At 38.5% G+C, this 21,429-nt stretch overlaps 1 protein-coding gene across 2 annotated transcripts in view; it reads right to left on the reverse strand.

Moving 5' to 3' along the window:
- Positions 1–3,283: 3,283 nt before the first annotated feature.
- The window catches only part of LOC116160965 (Krueppel-like factor 12), a 94,823-nt gene continuing 76,677 nt past the window's right edge, over positions 3,284–21,429 (reverse strand). For both annotated transcript variants that reach the window (XM_031474120.1, XM_031474119.1), the window contains 3 exons: positions 4,619–4,718; positions 4,388–4,569; positions 3,284–4,337 (listed from right to left, as the gene is read on the reverse strand). In XM_031474120.1, the coding sequence (XP_031329980.1) occupies positions 4,165–4,337; positions 4,388–4,569; positions 4,619–4,718 (455 nt within the window). In that variant the 3' untranslated portion in view covers positions 3,284–4,164. The remainder of the gene's footprint in view (positions 4,338–4,387; positions 4,570–4,618; positions 4,719–21,429) is intronic.

The raw sequence follows: 21,429 nt of genomic DNA on the forward strand, positions 1-21,429 counted from the left end.
CTCGTTTTTTATGCAGTCTCTAATTACATTCTCAAAGTTAGCCACAGTCAATGGCCTCATTTTTATTTGGCGTATAATTGCATTCTCAAGGTCATCCGAGAACAATGAACTCATGTTCGCCTCCAGAAAAATGGATCAGAATATTAACCACGGAAAATTCGCCCCCGGAAAATTCACTCTAGTAAATTTGCCCCAGTAATTTCGCCCTCAGAATATTATCCCCTGAAAATTCGCACCGGAAAATTAACCCCCCAATTTCCCCCAAAAATTCGCTTCTCCAAATGTTCTTCCCCAGATACATTTACCCCAGAAAAATTTGCCTTCAGAATATTCGTCACGGAGAATTCGCATTCGAAAGATTCGCTCCAGTGAATTTCCCCGTTAATTTCGCTCCCGGAATATTCTCCCACAAAAATAATCGCCCCCAGGTAAAATCGACCCAGAAAAATTCCCGTCCGGAAGATTCGCCCCCGGAAGATTCGCTCTAGTAAATTATCTCGGGTAATTTTGCCCTCGAAATATTATCCCCTAAAAATTCGCACCGGAAAATTCACCCCGGGAGATTTCCCCCAGAAATTCGCCTCTCCGAATGTTCTTCTGCAGATAAATTCATCTTAGAAAAATTTGCCTCCAAAATATTCGCGACCGAGAATTCGCATTCGAAAGATTTGTTCCAGCAAAGAGTAATTATGGTTACTCTTTGGTTCCAGTAAATTTTCCCCGGTAATTTCCCCACCGGAATATTCTCCCCAAAGAAAATTGGCCCCCAGGTAAATTTGACCCCGAAAAATTCGCCTCCAGAAAAATGAATCAGAATATTCGCCACGCAAAATTCGCATTCAGAAGATTTCCCCAGAAAATTCACACCGGAATCGAACAATCACCCCCAGATAAATTCACCCCAGAGATAGTCGCCACGGAAGATTCTTCTCCAGAAGATTCGCTCCAGTGAACTTTCCCCGTTAATTTCGCCACCGGAATATTCTCCCCAAAGAAAATTGGCCCCCAGGTAAATTTGACCCCGAAAAATTCGCCTCCAGAAAAATGAATCAGAATATTCGCCACGCAAAATTCGCATTCAGAAGATTTCCCCAGAAAATTCACACCGGAATCGAACAATCACCCCCAGATAAATTCACCCCAGAGATAGTCGCCACGGAAGATTCTTCTCCAGAAGATTCGCTCCAGTGAACTTTCCCCGTTAATTTCGCCACCGGAATATTCTCCCCAAAGAAAATTGGCCCCCAGGTAAATTTGACCCCGAAAAATTCGCCTCCAGAAAAATGGATCAGAATATTCGCCACGGAAAATTCGCCTCCGGAAGATTACCTCCTGAAGCTTAGCGCTATAGATTTTCCCCGTATATTCGTCCCCCACCAACACCGCTCCTATATAAATTCACCCCGCAAAAATTTACCTCCTGAATATTCACCACGAAAAATTCGACCCCGGAAGATTCGCTCTAGTAAATTTGCTACTGTAATTTTGTCCTCGAAATATTATCCACTAAAAATTCGCACCGGAAAATTCACCCCCGGGAGATTTCCCCAAAAAATTCGCCTCTCCGAATGTTCTTCCCGAGATAAATTCACCCCAGAAAAATTTGCCTCCAGCATATTCGTCACGGAGAATTCGCATTCGAAAGATTCGCTCCAGTAAATTTTCCCCGGTAATTTCGCCCCAGGAATACATATTCTCCCCAAAGGAAATTGGCTCTCAGGTAAATTTCAACCCGAAAAATTCGCCTCCAGAAAAATATGTCAGAATATTCGCCAAGGAAAATTCTCATTCGGAAGATTTCCCCAGAAAATTCGCCCCGGAATGTTCTCCCCGATCAATCGCCCCCAGATAAATTCACCCCAGAGGTAGTCGCCACGGAAAATTCTTCTCCAGAAGATTCGCTTCAGTGAATGTTCCCCGTTAATTTCGCTCCCGGAATATTCTCCCACAAAAAAACTCGCCCCAGGTAAAATCGACCCAGAAAAATTCCCGTCCGGAAAATTCGCCTCCGGAAGATTAGCTCCAGAAGCTTAGCGCTAGATTTTCCCCGTATATTCGTCCCTCAACAACACCGCTCCTATATAAATTCACCCCGCAAAAATGTACCTCCGGAATATTCACCACGGAAAATTCGACCCCCGGAAGATTCGCTTTAGTAAATTTGCGCCGTTAATTTCGCCCTCGGAAAATTCACCCCCGGAAGATTTTCCTCAAAAATTCGCCCCTCCGAATATTCTTCCCCAGCCCACGCCCCCAGATAAATTCACTCCAGAATATTCCGCCACGGGGAATTCGCACTCGAAGGATTCTGTGCTTAAGGTCACAGCCTTCTTTACAACTAACGTAAGGGGGCCATGCCTTAGATGTTTGATCACGTGCCACTTTTCAAATTTAAGCGGGATCTCGTTTAGTTTTGGAGGGTACCAGTGGCGCAACCAAGGGGGGTGCTTTGGGGCTAAAGCACCCCCCAAAATTCTAAAAAGAATAAGTGCATAGACATAGACAAGAAGTGGACAAATGAAATGAATTCGATTGTTCGTATCGCTTAAATATCCCCTGGAAATCGCCCAAAATCGCAAGGTTTTTCAAGTAAGTTCACAATAAAACCCCCCCCCCCCTCCCTCGTAATTCTAGCACCTCCCAAAGCAAATTTCTGATTGCACCACTGGAGGGTACCTATTCATTCTTAGAGAAATTGTAAGTAGTCATTCGGGTGGCCATTTTAAAACGTTGCCGGGTTGACTTTATTTCCGTGTTCTTGTAGTGTGAAGTTAGCATCGAACCTGGGGGCTAAGTACACTACAGTATCCTTGATACTTATACATGACTCTAACAACCGAGTGTCTCTATGATATTATGATTACTTTATATTATTTCTTGTCTGCGCCGTAAGCGGATGGTTACACCGCTTACGCCTAAAACCGGTCCTGATCTCTGCACAAAGATTCACCCTTTGTATCTGTGTGACTGTGCGGCATATAGCAGGTCAAGGCACAGGTTCTTTGGGGGCCTGAAGATGCGGAAATGCTCCCAAAAAGATTTTCGATTTTTTCTTAGCTATTGACATCTTAAGGGACAGAGACAAAAACTAGAAGATCCAATAGGCCTTAAGGCTGTGGTACAGGGCCCTGGTAGGAAACACGTGCGAGTGACTAAAATGGTATTACTTTTAAAGAAATTGGCAACATGTAACATTTACCACAACTAGTGGCATCACTGTTATGTCCAAGGCATCGACACATTTATTTCTATTTCGGTCGATACGTTATTGCAATAGAATAAAAACCCTGCCACATATTTATTGAAACAGCTTAAATACAACATTAATAAATATATCCCAATGCATAACAAACTGTTTAGAAAACTACCCTTATTATTCACAAGTAATTACAGTAGGTACCCTAAATATACAGGTGATTCATATAAATTGTCTTTTTAATGTCTCGACTTGACATCAATGCCCTTTGCACGCAGTAGAATTTCAGTAAGAAAAAAGACTCTTACATTATTAGAGATCGGTTTTAAATTATAGGTATAAGGTAGATAAAAACTAACACTATACTATACTGGCCCCTAGTACTGGCGATTGTTAATTACTTACTATACACATAAAAATAAAAAAAAGGGTGTGTTCATAATATCAAAGTTGTATAAAATTATCCTATACTATAATTGCACTTGGTAGGGAAACTGGCAAGTATTTCAAATTGTTAGTGTCCGACGAGAATGCAATAAACGGAGGGAAGCTTAAGTAAATTTTGCTACTCGCTTAAAAATTAGAGAAAAAAAGATTGGAAGACGTTATCCTTAAAGTTACGCTAAAACTATTATAAATGCTTTACTTGGCCTGTTTACTGGCGCCGTGTTCCATTTGTTTTTTACAGTGTAGGTACTTAATTAAAATATCACTAATCGGAATTGGATCCATTCCATAAAATATATTAAACGAGTTAATCTTATATACAAATTGGTCTATATTAGGAATTAATACTACTGATGAGTATGGGACCTCATTGTCACTTTCGCTGTAAAAGAAAGGGGTGTCCCATGTGAGTTAGAGGGAATGTTCCAAAGTTGGTTGTAAGCTCGGTGATGTGTTTCCTCAAAATTTCTTATAACCAACTTTGTGCATTATGGGTAACGGACGGTTAGGCGTGTACAATACTAGTGACGTTTCATGTGAAGGGATAGATGGTCCGAACGGCTGAAGGATCGCTGACAGAGGTGACATCTGAAGGGTTTCTGCCCGGTGTGCTTGCGGTAATGCCGGGTCAGCTCGTCGGAACGTGCAAACTTCCAGGTGCAGCCCTCCCACGAGCACTGGTACGGCTTCTCACCTGCGAATCATACTCGATTAATCGGCCCTTTTCGTCGAGCTCGGACGTACCGGTGTGTGTCCGTTTGTGCGCCTTGAGATGCGAGCTCTTCGTGTAGACCTTATGACAGCCGACGACGTCGCAACGGTGCACTTTTCGTCTGCGAATCGTCGTGTCCTCCAACTGCCTGTCCTCGTAGTTGTTGTTATTGTTGACGGTCTCGTGGGACGTGCACGTCTGCTTGTGGATTGAGCTGAAAAAGTCCGCGTTATTGCCAGCGGAAGCGGTTGGCGGTTACTCACATTGCCGAATCTTTTATTCGTTGTAGCGCTAGTAGGGTGGCCGTAGGTGCGAGAGTTGCCGTTGAATATTCTTGTTTTATCACATTTGCTTTAGGAATTTCTGGAAAAGACGGTAATTTATTAGTTACGGAACTACCGGGGTAAAAGTTTCGCGATTACAGTAATTAACCGCAGCCTTCGATTAGAACCGCGGACGGTAATCTCGGCTTGATTATCATAAAGGGAGGCGCATCTAAAAGTTGGTCCTTCGAGCGAATTACCTATGCGTTAGCCTCAATAAACCGATTCGGTTACACTACCTACAACTTTCTCGGCTAAAATATTATCTAAATTAAGTAATAATAGAAAATCCGCTTCGCTAATTAGTGTTTACAATCTCCGGAGAGCTTTCCTCTATACGGTTTTATTCATTTATGCCGAAAGGGAACGTCCAAGGTGAAGCGTAAAAGGATGGACAAAAGAAGCTGGTCGCCCTACACCTATAACTCGCATATTTAATGGCGAATTAATACGAATAAGTAATGCAAATTATACGCTAATCACCATATAATTTGTGCATATTAGCGTTTAGTAAAAATTCTTGAATATCGTTAGTGGAGCCGAAAGGTATTATGCCAGAACGGGGTGATTAGGAATTTTTCAGAACGCGTGCTTGCAAAACACGAATATTTTAACTTCTCTTCCGCATTGAAAGTATTGGGAAATGTGTCCAGTAGTTCTGGATTCGATCATCTGAAATACTTCCTATACGGCTATACAATTCGCATAGCTAAGTAAACAAACGAGGAAACATATGTAGTGTACTTAACCCCCAGGTTCTACGCTAACTTCACCGGCAACGTTTAAAAATGGCCACCCAAATGACTATTCCCTCAAAAACTAAACGAGATCCCGCTTAAATTTGAAAAGTGGCACGTTATCAAACATCTAAAGCAGGTCCCCCTTACGTTACTTGTAAACAACGCTATGACCTGAAGCACAGTAGGAAAGGAACGTAAAATAAAACACTCAACTTGTGAAGGGTTTGTTTAATAATTATGGTGATTATTATGATTGTGAAAGTGATTAGCGTAATCCCGCTCTCGCAAGATAGGTAACCCGCCCCTGGTTTCGGGGTTTCGAACCTACAGTTGAATGTCGAAGACAATCACGGAATTATGTGTCGTAACTCAATTTTGACTACAGTTTTTTTCCACCCCCGTAACTGTTTCATTCACGGAGAGATTTGTTAGTTACAAACAACAAATCAGTACATACATTAAACGAATCAGTAATTTCCACATATTAAAATAAAATGATCAAAACTTATATGAATGTTACTTCAGGGACAAGACCAAGTAATCAACATTAATAAACATAAATTAAGTAACCATTACACCAAAAACGTAAACAATTACAAACAATAGCATAACGGTATCACATATGTGATTATGCATTACGGTTACACCAAGTAAATTTCAAAAACAAAGATTCAAACACACAAAAAATATAAAATGTGGCATACAAAACACAAATACGATATAAAGAAATGCAAAAATTACTACCTGCGTTAAATAACACAAAAACAAGATGCTCAACGTAACCCCCGTTCGTGCTTTTTAGATGGCGCATGCAGCTTTTTCCCACCTAGAAATTGCATGGTTGCCAACTCTCAAAAATGTATGTATCGTCGTAAGTTGTATATACAGGGTGGAACCTCTCACATAGTTGATCCATGAGAACCCCTCTGATGTTCTTCATCTACATTTTTAACACACCGTTGTCCGTTATCTCCAGTATTGAAAAGCATTTTGTTTCACTGCCGACAACAAATTAGATATAATGAAACAACCCCTACTTTATAAAAATTGGTTGTGGCTAGCACAGATACCACCCGCACACCAGCGCATGCGTGATCCTGCCATTTTATGTGTAAGAATATGTGTTGGTCTACATCGGTCCACCCTGTTAGCTGGAAATCGGAGTACAGACAGACCGACAGACGGATCGACATCATCGAGATTTTCTTGGATTCTGCAGCAACAAACCCAGCAGTGGAAGACAGGAACAGGAAGGCAGTTCTAGGTGGGAAAAAGCTGTACGAACGTTGGTTACGTTTGGCATCTTGTCTTGAATGGCGGGTCTTTAACGCGTCGCTCCATAAATGTTTATTGTTGTTATTTTGTGTTTTTTTTTAATGCAGGTAGTAATTTTTGCATTTCTTTATATCGTATTTGTGTTTTGTATGCCGCATTTTATATTTTTTGTGTGTTTGAACCTTTGTTTTTGAAATTTACTTGGTTTAACCGCAATGTAGAATCACATATCTGATACCGTTATGCTATTGTTTGTAATTGTTTACGTTTTTGGTGTAATGCTTGCTTAATTTATGTTTATTGATGTTGATTACTTGGTCTTGTCCCTGAAGTAACATTCATATAAGTTTTGATCATTTTATTTTAATATTTTACCGATTTGTTTGATGTATGTACGGACTTGTTGTTTGTAACTACACTGTTACTACAACTGTAGTCAAAATTGAGTTACGACACCTAATTCCGTGATTGTCTTCGACATTCAACTGTAGGCTCGAAACCAGGGGCGGGTTACCCATCTTGCCCGAGCGGGATTACGCTAATCAAAGCTTCCAAGGCCTACCTAAAAGTGTAGGGTGCTTTTCCAAACAATCTTTCGCGCCATCGACAAATACTAGAAATACGTCAAATAAGATACAATTTAAGCATTTTTAGTAATTAATTAATTAATCTCATTTTCCCAATATTTGAGGTTAGGAATGAGATCTTGAAAAACGGTTTTCACTGGCTTCTTTGAATGTTATTTGCCAACTTTTTCATAAAGAAAAAGTGATATCATTCCATTTGATTTGTTTAGGATTTTAGATCATAATGTCAAAACTAGCCCCCTGGCGAAGAAGGATTCAACTAAATTAACTATACTTTGATTCTTATTGCCCAAGGAATTCTCTTTTCAAGGATACCAAATTTGTTACAATCGGTCAAACGGAAAATGATAGATAAACTGGTTCTCTTTAAGAATGTGAAAAAAGGATGTTTAGTTTATTATGCGAAATTTAAAGAAAATGCAATTTTAAAATTTAAGATGGCAGTTACGCTCTCTGGTGGTCATTTTTAGAACTTGAAAATATTTTCCAGCGATTCTTCATAACCGATTTACCCAATAATTTTTTTACCCCTCCTAAGTCATACGACGAACGGTTCCCGAGATATGGTCGAGGAACAGTCTTATTGGGTCACCCGGTACATTCAATTTAATATTTTACAAGTTGTGTTACCTCAATTGGTCGTACAGGTATTTTGACGTGTTTTTGTACTGAATTGATTTATCAGGTTTTCCACTGCATTTATGATGTCTTGTGTATTCTGTTTTTATGAACTTGTTTAATTGCATTTTATTTGATTATCTGATTTTTATCATACAATTTGAGATGTTTTATTTATATGTACTTTCTCTTGCATTTTATTGCTGTAAGTGATTTATTTCATGTATTTGTGTGGCCTATGCCGGGGTTTTTGTCCCGTAGAAGGTTTCCCTGGTATGGTCATGTTGTGTGCGTAATATATTTATTTGTTCTTGTCATTTCTGACGCACAAAAGTTCTGTCTTTTATTTAATTCCCTTCCCGATTATGTCTCACGTCCCAACACATACAAGAACCGATTACACAACGTAGGAGTTCATTCGTGCCACCCATATTGAGCCGACTGCCATCCGAATTCAAAAGTACCGCGGTTTCGACTTGAAAGGTAGGTGGCTCTGCTCGTAGTTTTTCCCAGAGTTGCCAACGGTAAGTATAGGGTAAGTCAATATTTCCAGTGTCGGCTTGATAGACCCCTAGGACCATTACACAGTTAGCTGAGTTCGGTTCACGGCTCAATACTGCAATGGAACTATCTCCATCGATTGGGATAGTGTGCATAAGGTCAACGAACTCGAAAGATCTCGGCTTCACTATTAGCGGTGACGGTGACATCCCTTAGACGTTCGAGGAAGTAGCGCCAAGTCACAAGCGTCTTATGCGATCGGCGAATGAACGTGCACCCTGCAATTGTACGGGAATAACGCCAGGAAAAAGACGAAGAACGAAATTACGTCTACAACACGTTGTTTACGCAACAATAAAGAAGAAAGTTGAAGCGTGCAGAAAGAACAAAATGAGAAGGGGAAGTAAAGAGGTTTACAAGATACTGAAGTTACATCAAGAGTGAAACAGGAAGCGTAAAGGAACGAGACGCGAAGGAGACATGAAGGGAAGGTCTGACCGAAAGGTGAGAAAGCTGACGAAGGCGCTTATAAAACATATGCAACAGTATATGTGAAAATAAGAGGGATGAAGAAAATCTACTTGAATGATGGAAGGAAACTTTAACGAGGGTTGAAGCGTGTAAAGATAGGATGCGTGAAAAATTCGACAGGTGATACACGTAGAGACTGGCGTTTCTTTAAATACTGAAGACAACAAGAAAACTAAACTGTTAGTTTCCCGACGGTTAAAACATCTTATCGCAAACGACCAGATGTAACCTTGTATAAAAATCGCAAATTTGACCAGATTTCTCTTACTTCTAGCACCTTATCTAAATTGAATAATTACAAAGCGATAATATTTAAACAAGAATTACGCATTTACAAAAAAATCTTAAAGAAAAAACAAACACTGAATACAAAGTCAAATGAAACAAACCAACTCTGTTCTTATTTTGTAAATAATCCCCAGATTTACTTCATAAACTGAAATAATTATCATATACAGGATGTCCCGTCAGTATTTTTGGTGTTGATTTGTTGAAAAAGAAATAGAAAAAGAGGGCCTGATGGCGACCTTGAACTTCTGGCACATTGTAGGGCCGCTCATGGCTTAAGTATCTCTTCTTTGCCGACCTGTGCAATCATCTCCTGAATTTCGTCCACCATAAGCGGTAAAGTTATAGTGTGTTTAAATACCAGCCATTGAGCCGTATCCACCGGTTTCCTTGTCGAAACATACAAACACCTCCGAATGCGAAGCAAAATTTTAATCCAACCAAAGGAATGGTATCACTGAAATTAGATGCAATTTTCCCATCAATGAAACAAAATAACCAACATTCTTTGTATGGATGTTATTAAATCAATAAATACTGTACAAAGTTTGTTCAAATAGCTTACACGGGTGGTCGATTCCTTTAGGAATATTAAAGTTATGTTAAACGATATTCCTTATGCGCATTCCTAAAAATAACCGACCACTACTTTATACAAATCAAAAAAATTAAATTATCTCGTCTGCACAGGAATAATAAGCCAATTTCCGCTGTGTTGATATTAATTAGGTTATGTTGCGGCACCGATTAATTGTCTTTAAATTCCCCGCCGCACAAAATTTTATTTATCGCACAAGGCGCTGTCCAATGACATCAGTCGACTTGCTTTCAACCAGCCGTTACTGTTAGCGATCCGTAAAAACTTCTTTGTTTATTTGAGTACGGTTTAACACCAGAAAAATTAAAGCAATTAACGACAAGTTAAGCACCATGTCGGTACTTACTTTTCTAATGTAATCATCTTTTCTAGTGATTTCGTTAAGTTGATATCAACATCCGTTTTCCAGAAAAATATGAGAGCGGCAAAATTTTTATTTCCGCAACTAATTAACGGTCAAAGAGCGGCAAAGTCACCACTTATTTTTTTGAAGTTGTCTCGCTGAGTCGATGGACATAATGTAACCTGGACATTCCACAAGGGCAAATAAAAACCATGATCGACATGATCCAACATCAAAAGCTTCAACGCAAAAAACGATTTTGAAAGAAGCAACGTGCATAACCTTACCTCGAGTATCGATTTTAGATGTTGATATGTTTGATATTGTCTACAATTCTATTATTTCATTGTTCTATTGGCACGAATAGTATACTATTGCCAAGGTTGCCGAAATTTACATTTGCGCTTGACCCATAAGTATAAAAAAAGACCTCATGCCGCTATTTCGGTCCAGCTGGGAACAGAGTGAGCGGTTCCTGATGAAACATTTATCTTAGAAAAGAGCCTTTTTACTTACAACCCTCGTTTTCTATGACTCGCCAAGGTTTTCCTTTTACAGGATTTTAAGTGAAGACCTCGTGCTTTAATACGTGTTATATACAGCCAATAGTTTGATAATTGTTACAACACAATTGATATGACTAATATTTGAACTTCCCCCCACAAGTTGCTTTTGAAACCAATAAAAAAAGCCAACAAAGTTCTACATTATTGACGCCACCTCTAAATTAACCACACTTTCATCCATTTTCCTTTTGCGAGTACCCTCCTCCGACACTTTGTTATCAAGATATTCGCATTTAAACCAGACGTTCGATTTTCCATTTGTGAGTATCCTTTTCTGATACCCCGTTCTCTACATATACCCACATAAACTTATTCCGTTCTCGATATATTTGCAAGTATTAGATATGTTTTGTTTAGACATTCCATTTTCTCTTTGTGAGTGCCGCACCTCCGACACTCTGTCCCGAGATATTCGTTTTGACTTCACTCTTTACATGTTTCACGTAATTCATGTCCCCTCCTCTTTCGGGTGGTCGATGCTAGTCACCGGTTCATACAGGAAAGGCGTCGGTCTATGGAAGTTGCGAAAGATTACCCTTCCCCTTTCGAGGGATGAGGCAATCGATGTTAGTCACCGGCTGACACAGAAAAGGCGGCCAGAGTTAATCGGCGGTCGCTAACAAAGAGGCGGTCTATGGAAGATGCGAAAGTTGTCCGTTCCCCTTTCGAGTAATGAGGCGATCGATGCTAGTCACCGGCTCATACAGGAAAGGCGTTCGAAGTTAATCGGCGATCTATGGAAGTTGCGCAAGATTACCCTTCTCATTTCTAGTGATGAGGCAATCGACGTTAGTCACCGACTGACACAGAAAAGGCGTTCAGAGTTAATCGGTGGTCGCTAACAAAGAGGCGGCTTATGGAAGATGCGAAAGTTGTCCCTTCCCCTTTCGATGCTAGTCACTGGCTCATACAGGAAAGGCATTCGAAGTTAATCGGCGGCCTATGGAAGATGCGAAAGATGCCCCTTAAATCGAACTAAACATAAAATTTTATTGTACATTACACTTTTCCAATCATGGAAACTGCCACTCTAAACTGTTGATTTATTCGCCGGAAAAGTCCGCTCATACTTTGACAACCGTTTTAACGAAATTTACAGAATAATCCCATCTTAATGAGGTGATGTTGATATGTTTAATATTGTTTACAATTCTATTATTTCTTTGTTCTGTTGGCGCGAATAGTATACTATTGCCCATATCATTTGATATAATTATAGTGCCCTGGCGCCCCTAAAGAGGGTTTATCCATTCATATGCATATTGCTAACTTTACAAGAAAGATGCAGAATCTACTGCCGACTGCAGTTATTGCTAACTTCACACGGGTAAATGCATTTTTGTAACAGGAGCCCTGGAATGGGGTTTATTTTAATTCGAAATTTCGTTATTGTAGTTTGGGAGTAGTTTTGGGCGTTCAATCTTCAAATCCCCTCCGCATCTTTTTGAAATCTTCGTAAAATCTTGAAACCTTCTTGAAGTACTTTTCAAATCCTCTTGAAATCTTTTTGAAATCTTCTTGGAATCTTGAAATCTTCTTGAAAACTTCTTGAGATCTCCTTGAAATATTCTTGAAATCTTCTTGAATTCTGCGTGAAATTTTTTTGAAATTTCTTTCAAACCTTTCTGAACTGTTCCTAAAATCCTTTTGAAATCTTCTTGTAATCCTGTTGACTTTGACCTATTTTTTGAAAATATTTTCTTTGAATATTTGAAAATCTCGAAATTTTCTCAAAATCTTTTTTCGGCCTTTTTTGAAATTTTCTTAAAATCTGCTTGAAATCTTTTTGAAATCTTGTAATCTTCTTGACATCTAGAAACCCTTTTGAAAACTTTTAAAATCATCTTGAAATATTCTTGAAATGTTCCTGAAATTTTCTTGAAATCTTGAAATTATCTTGAAATCTTTCTTAGATTTTCTTGACATCATGAAAACTTTTGAAATCTTCTTGAAAACTTGAAATCTTCCAGAAATCTTCCTGAAAACTTCCTGAAAATTTTTTGAAATCTTGAAATCTGCTTGAAATCTTTTTCAAATTTTTTTGAAATGTTCCTGAAATCTTCTTGAAAACTTCTTGAAAAGTTATTGAAATTTTCTCGAAATCTCGAAATCTTGAAATCTTCTTGTAATCTTCTTGAAAATTTCTTGAACTCTTCTTTAAATCTTGAAATCTATTTTAAATCTTCTTGAAATTTTCTTGACATCTTCCTGAGATCTTGACATCTTGAAATTTTCTCGAAATCTTCAAATCCTCTTGAAATCTTCCTGAAATTTTCCTGAAACCCTCTTGAAAACGTTTGAAATCTCCTTGAAATGTTCTTGAAATGTTCTTGAAATCTTTTTGAAATCTTCTTGAAATCTTTGTGAAATCTTTCAAATCGTCCTGATCTCATCCTAAAATTTTCCTATTATTTTCTTGAAATGTTCATGTAATCTTGTTGACCTTGCCCTTTTTGAAATATTCTTGAAATCTGAGACCTTTCAAACCTTCCTGAAATTCTATTGAAATCTCCTTGTAATCTTAAACTGTACTTGAAATCTTTAAAATAAATCTTCCTGATTTCTTGAAATGAAGAACTACAAGACTCAATAAGGTTAAATAAACCTTTTTTGAATTTTTTGAACCACCTGAATCTTTCTTGAATATTTTAACATCTTTTTTGAACTTTTTTGAATTGTTCTTTAACCTTTTTATCGCATTTTTAAGAATTACAGGGTTCAAAAAGGTTAAAGAAATCTTTTATGGATTTTTTAAACTACCTGAATCTTTCCTGAATTTTGTTTAAATCGTTTTTGAACTTTTTCCAATTGTTCTGAATCACTTTAATCTTTTCAGCGTATTTTTAAAGAATTGCAGGACTTAAAAAGGTTAAAGAAATATTTTTTGTATTGTTTTAATCACCTGAATCATTCTTGAATTTTTTTGAACTTTTTTTAATTGTTTTGAATTACTTAAATCGTTTTAGCGCATTTTCTAAGAATTACAAGATTCAAAAAGGTTAAAGAAATCTTGAAATCTTGAAAGCTCCTTGAAATCTTGAAATCTTCTTGAAATCTCCTTGAAATGTCCTTGAAATTTCCTTGAATTCTTCTTGAAATCTCGAATTCTTCGTGAATTTTTTTTAAATTTCTTTCAAACCTTTCTGAACTGTTCCTAAAATCCTTTTGAAATCGTCATGTAATCTTCTTGTAATCCTGTTGACTTTGACCTATTTTTTGAAAATATTTTCGTTAAATATTTGAAATCTCGAAATTTGTTCAAAATGTTTTTTTTTCCGAAATTTTCTCAAAATATTTTTTCGAAATTTTCTTAAAATCTACTTGAAATCTTTTTGAAATCTTAAAATCCTCTTCACATCTTCTGGAAACACTCTTGAAAACTTTTAAAATCTTCTTGAAATATTCTGGAAATCTTAAAATTTACTTGAAAACTTTTAAAACCTTCTTGAAATCTTTTGGAAGTCACTATACATTTACAAATAGCCATGCCTGAACCCGGATTCGAACCAGGGAACCTTAGCATCACAGTCCAGCTTCAACTGAACGTGTATTAGGAAATGTGCAGGGTTGTTTATTCAACAATTGTGTTATTTTCGAGGTTATTGTCAAATTTTTAAGGTCAATGGATTCTTAATGAATATTTTGTGAATCATTGGTCACGAATCCGATAGTCTGGGAAAACTTGACAGCGCCAGTCTGACGGGCGATAAAATCATCTTAACGCCTTATACGTGACCAAAACGGCTGAATCAGAATTACTCATGAGTAGCGCGCACTAAGCGATCTTTTCGGGCACGGAAATTTTGTTAAGATGGGGAGTGTATATTGACTGCCATGTATTTTTCTTTAATTCAGCACAATTTTTAATTAATCCGCCTAAATTAAGAATTAGAACATTGCCGTTCATGTTATTGTTGCGGTAATTACACGTCAGTTTTTAGTAATGCATCCCAAATGAATGTACTTTAAAAACGAGACTTTCATTGGTTGTAATTTTAATTAATGGCTTAATTGCTAATTCTTACTGAAAATTGTTATTGTTCTTTGTGGTAATTACCCGCCATATTTAATTAATTCACCTATAGTTTTTGCTCAATTAAACATGACCTACCACTCTTACGATAGTGTCAATTAATTACTGGAAATTTCGCCGTAATTAATTCAATTTTGCAAGTACGATCGATTTGAAATATGTCACGGATTACTACGATCCAAATAATTCTGAATTAGTTAAATTCGCCTAGAACTTATGTAATTAAGAATCACTAAACGGTCAAATTAGGTAGAAGATTTGTAAGTGCTGAAATTAGAGGCTAATTATACTCATTTGACACGAAGTAAATATGAATTAAAAAATTACAATTACTCAATGCATACCAAAATGCTGACAATTCTTATTCAAATGATTACGTTAGAAATGTGCGCTTTTACTTAATTGAAAGGCTGTTAACTATCTCAAGACTGCTGCGCGTGTAATAACAATTAGAGGTAAGTATAATTCGCGAAATTAAACTGTGGTGCATTTTACAAAAAAGTGTTTGCAAAATATTACCGCTCGCTTTACTTGTAAATATTTAAATAAAAAAATTATTTAACATAACTTTGCATTAATTACGAAGAAATGTTGATAGTTTAGGTCTGAAACTCGTGCTTTGGCTTATTGATTTAATTAATTTTCAGTAGCAGCGACTGCCGGCTTAAAAACGCAATTCTAATAAGGTCAATTGTTTACCGTTACGTTCGGTCCTTTGGTATTAAAAGGCTTCGTTCCATTTTTTCCGAAGTCCGCATTTAAATAATTTCAAGTACGCGCGGCCATCAATTTAATTAATTAAATCCGAACATGACAGTTCGCACTTATTACGATATGTAATCAATAAACGTTTTCGGTTAAATTTTGCATCATTACTTTTAATCCGTAATTAAGGGCTCTGTAATTAATTAATAGAAATTGCGCAATTACAAGTAGGTGCAATTAGTTCACTGATGGTTATCTTATGTGGAATTAGGCTCGTAATAGATCACTGACTAATTAACGACAGTTTTCATTTAATTAATCTCTTTTCTCTGATTCGATTGGTATTTTGAACTGGAATATCAGAGATCGTACAAATTAGTTTACTTTTTCGATCTAATTTGTAGGTACAATGAACCAAGCGGAGTAATTATTTTTGATTTAAACATAACCTTTAAATTAATCGATTAAAATATTGTTATACGTTTGCGCGTTCGCTCGCACCTCACTTTTACTTCAATATTTATTAACAAATAAAATGCGATGGTCCTTCGAGCGAGGCACTAAATTAAATCTGTCCATAAGAATCTCGATCGTAACTTGATTGGAGATTAATCATTGGGAACGCTTAATGATATGCAAATCAGTTTAATGCTTAATTTATTTATAACATTTAGAGCATTAAATTAATTTACACCGCCCACTTTTTTCAAAGTGTACGTGCCGGATCTTAAGTGTCGCAAGATGGTACAACTTTATAAGTTATGCGTTGCGTGTGACATTTCTCGTTTTCAGTTCAACTTTTCAATAATTGGTAAGTAGCGGTTTCAAGGAAAAGGCCGGTTTTGGTATATCTACACTTACCACATGTACTAATGTACTCACAGCACACTGCTGACAACAAGAAGCTTCCAAAAGAGTTTTGAATTCTCAAATTCAGATTCGAATTCAGATTTGAATTCAGATTCAAACTCAGATTCAAACTGTTTCGAACTCAGATTCGAACTCGGATTCGAAGTCAGATTCGAACTCAGATTCGAACTCGGATTCGAAGTCAGATTCGAACTCGGATTCGAACTCAGATTCGAATTCAAATTTAAATTCAGATTTGCCGGCCCACGCGGCGCAGTTCAGTTGAAGCTGGGCTGCGGTGTTAAGGGTCCCTGGTTCGAATCCGAGTTCGGGCATGGATATCTGTAAATGTATACTGGGTTGGGTTGGTAAAGCAGCCTTGGCTGAAACCCCGCCCACTCAAAAATAAAGGCAAAAATAACAGGTATAAATTGTGCACAACTCGTGCAGATAAAGCGCATTTTTTAAACCGAAATAGCTTTTGTTTTGACATCACCAATGGATATATTTCTTGCAAACGTCTCAATCGCCCTTTGTGAGTACCCTGTTCCGACAATCCATTCTTGACGTATAAGGGAATATACCCGATCACGATAAGTCATAAGAGGTCGAGGAGGAGAGCTATGGTTGGTAGAAAATAATTCCATTCGTTGAGACCTTTCATTAGAGTATCATGAAGGATAAAACTAGTTCCACCCCCCCGGTACTTTGATAAGAGGACAGAAAGAAAGACAGTAGTTGGTAGAAAACGGCTCCTTTCGTTGCGACCTTTAATTAGAATACAATGAGAGATAAAATTAATTTTGACGTATGCAAAATCTGAGACTAATTGGTTGTCGTATGTAAAAGTTATGCACGTTCTACTATCAAAAACAGCATCTCAGGAAATAAATTCGTGGGGGGGGGGGGGCTATTAGACAGCGAAATTTGATGGCCGTCTGGCACACCTTCAACCTGTAGGCTACCTACTCAACAAATGTAGGACTATGCTCTGAGGACACACTTTCTCAGGAAGTAGACAGCGAAATTTGATGGCCGTCTGGCACACCTTCAACCCTAGCAACAATGGAGTTCCCCTAGAAGTAGTTCGAAACGACAGAACTGGACGGACGGACGGACAAAACGCAAACAGTAGTACTTTTTTTTAATTCTTAAAAAATGCGCTAAAAATAAAATAAAATTCAGATTCAAATTCCGATTCAAATCCAGATTCAAATTCAGATTCAAATTCAGATTCCGATTCAAATTCAGATTCAAATTCAGATTCAAATTCAGATTCAAATTCAGATTCAAATTCAGATTCAAATTCAGATTCAAATTCAGATTCAAATTCAGATTTGCCGGCCCACGCGGCGCAGTTCAGTTGAAGCTTGACTGCGGTGTTAATTGTCCCTGATTCGAATCTAGGGTTCGGAAATGGATATTTGTAAATGTATACTGGGTTGGGTTGGTAGAACATGTGTTTACTCCCCCCCCCCCACCACATTTTCTAAATTTTAACTTGGCACCACTAAAGGCATGCATATGCAAAATCTGAGACCAATTGGTTGTCGTATGTAAAAGTTATGCACGTTTTACTTTCAAAAACAGCATTTTAGGAAATAATTCGTGGGGGGGGGGGCTTTTAGACAGCGAAATTTGATGGCCGTCTGGCACACCTTCAACCTATAGGCTACCTACTGCAACAAATTCCAAGACTCTAGGACCATTCCCCTAGAAGTAGTTCGAAACGGCAGAACTGGGTCTGGACGGACCGACGGACAAAACGCAAACAATAGCACATTTTTTTAAATTCTTAAAAATGCGCTAAAAATAAAGTAAAATAGAATTCAAATTCCGATTCAAATCCAGATTCAAATTCAGATTCAGATTAAAATTCAAATTCAGATTCAAATTCAGATTCAAATTCAGCTTCAAATTCAGATTCAGATTCAAATTCAGTTCAAATTCGGATTGAAATTCAAATTCAAATTCAGATTCAAATTCCAATTCAAATTGACATTTAAATTAAGCGACCTGACGCACCTGATTGAAAAAGAGATTCATGCTCAAGTTGAGGTTGAAATTTATTTATTTAATTGAAGCCTGTGCACCCATCAGGGGCGTCCTCAGGTGGCGGATAGGGGGACTCCCATACAGACACGTTGAGTGACTCGTGCTTCGGTGTGGGTAGTGACGATCGTAATTTGCTCGTCGGGGCCAAAACCCATACTGGAGTGGTGACGAAGGTCGTCGCCGTGGACCAATCTTACAAGTAAAGGTGTTAGCGACCGTGCCGAGGAGTGCGTGGTACTGGGGTGCAGTGTCGATAACGGTACCCCTCGCATACCGAGCGACCTCCAAGTAGTAGCCCCTTTCCTTCGGGAAGGGGCTGGCAGCCTATACCTGGGCAAACGGCAGGTGAGAACCCATTTCCGCACTACTCATGGAAATTGTATGGGCGATAATTCAAAGAAAACTGTTCTGGGCTCCTCGTCAGAGGGGACCAGGGAAGGGGCCAACAAGGGTTGGCCTACACAAGGCGATGGGAAGGAAGCGCCGACTCGAGGGTAAAACCTCGGATCCAACGGGCCCCGCGCCAAAGCCTAAGGCTGTGTCTGGGTCGTTAACTCAGTCTCAGATCGGAGAGATAAGCACTCCAGGGTCTGGTTCAGGGCAGTATGGAAGAAACCTCTAGTATAGAGGTTCTGGAGCACCCAAAGTTACGGGTGCACGTGCACCACAAACCTATGGTCAAGTCGGTGAGGCGGAGCTCAAGGTGGCCATTGTTCCGGTAACGCACTCTGAGGTGGACATCACTGACCCTTAGTTGAGATGCACTATAGCTGCATTGAATGCAGTTGTTGACGGGCTGGACGGGTGAGCCCTTTCCTCGGCTGGCAGGGTTCCGCTGGAATCGTGCCATTGTGACCGAATTCGAGGACCAGTAAACCTTGGACTGCTTGGAGAGGGCCGTCACTCTTATTGGGCCTTGGAAGGTGTGTCCCTAGGGTAACCAAGGTGAGGGCTGTAAATACCGATTGATCCACAGATCGAAATGGACAGTCTATGCAACAGTCTGGGTCTCGCAAAATGAATGGCTGCTTTGATTTTAAGTTGAAATACGATTACTCAAAAGTACGTAAACAGACGATAAAAACATTATTTGCGAACAGTGAGCCGGGCTGCAGGCGTGTGTTGGCTGATAGGGTTTAATTTAGCGCGAAAGGCACGATTGTCGTCGATTGGTCTCAACTCTTAAATTACTCACGATCTCTACGATGTGATCTCCATTTCTACTATGCAGTGACTACTGCTGGGAAAACTACAGGCAAATTGCAAGTGCATTTTTCTTGTTTCTTATCACTCGCTTATTAAAATGTATAAAGAGCATCTTGATACTTTTTTATTGAGTTTGATTGATCACCCTTTTTTTAGTAACAAACTAAATTGTCCCTAACTAATCATTACCAACCTAACTAAACTTTAATACATACAGTACGGAACAAAATATATGAGAGTGCCCTTTTTTGGCTTCGTCCGCCATCATCCCTATTGCAACGGACTAGGATTAAGATTGCTGAAAGTCGATTAAGAATGACAAACGATCCGGAACGAATTCGATTATTCGGTCAATTTACCGAGTTTGCGGATCCACATCAAAGGACCAGCTGTCGTAATTTTAATGTAAACATGTTTTTTAAAAAAAAGTCATGACCGCGCTTCCTCGATTTTTGGCATGTGTAATTTTACAGAAACCTGTTTCTTAGTCCGGCGCGGCGAAGGTGAAAAGCGTCGCGCGAATTTCCGCGAATCAGGCTCAAAGGTGCGAAGAGGACGTCTTATTTAATTCGTCTTACATAAGCGAGTTTTGGGGAGCGCTTGCGGTGAACGCCTTTTGAAGGTAGCCGTGACGCAATCGAATAATGCGCGTAGGTTATGCTAGCGATTTTCCATTTCCATAACACACCGAACGCGACCGCGCCTAAGTGTCATCTTCATCTCCTCCGACCCCACCTAAAAACCGGCCAAGCCCCATTCGCCTAGCGTCTCGGAGGCAATTTTTCTATTAGAAAAAAAAAGCGACTGATTGATTGTCCGAGTAATTTTGGTGGCAAAATAAATAATTTTCTGAAGATTTCGTGTCCTATTCCACATCCTATTTATAAAAGGTTTTACTTTCTAATTAAATTAATATCAAGTGTCAGATCTACGCCAGTTTTTCAAATGGGTCATAAATCTTCATTTTAACTGTTTTTTTACTAATGCGTTTGTTGCGTTCGCAAAAAAGAGATTTACAATTATAAATTTTAAGCTCGTTATTGAATTAAACGACCCGCTACTTATTTATAAAGCATCAATTATTACAGTTATTAATCAAGAGTTAATTGGAATTTGTGCGGGGCGTGTGTCATCGGACACGACCGGCCAATCCACGTTACACGTATGGCGCAATCTTCTTTCATTTTATTACACTCATTTTTAGTAACGATATCCACATGTTTTTGGATAATATAATGTCCGGTAAAGGTACAGTTGTCTATGAACCTATCATGTACCTTTCAGGTTCAAGTAGGCACCGATTCAGGTTCATGTTCAAACTGAGGTTAAAGTTACAAATTAAACATAAATGGGTGCAGGTGTTCAGGTTCAGTTTCAGGTTAAAGCGTAATTTTAGGGTTTACGTTCGGGTACCAACATCAACCTATTTCAGCTTCAACTATGGATTCAGGTTCAGGTTCAAATTCAGGTTAGCACAAGTTTAGGGTTCAAGTTCAGGTACAAACCTCAACCCATTTGAACCTATTCTGACTATGCCTCAAAGACGACCCAGTCTTGCAGTTAGGTTTCACGTTCGATTGTGGATTCAGGTTCAGGTTCAAACATCAACCCTTGTGAATCCATCCTAAATATGCCTTAATCAAATTAATTCAAGTTCAGGAACAATTAACCCGTGTGACCCTGTCCTAAAAACGTCTCAAAGAATGCCCGATGTTGTAGTTCGGCTTCATATTCAATTTCAGATTCAATTATGAATGCAGGTGTTCAGGTTTAAATTCAGGTTAGCACAAGTTTAGGGTTCAAGTTCAGGTACAAACACCAACCCAATTGAACCTATTCTAACTATGCCTCAAAGA

This window comes from Photinus pyralis, unplaced genomic scaffold (assembly GCF_008802855.1).
Source record: "Photinus pyralis isolate 1611_PpyrPB1 unplaced genomic scaffold, Ppyr1.3 Ppyr1.4_LG10, whole genome shotgun sequence".
Taxonomy (NCBI): Eukaryota; Metazoa; Arthropoda; class Insecta; order Coleoptera; family Lampyridae; genus Photinus; species Photinus pyralis.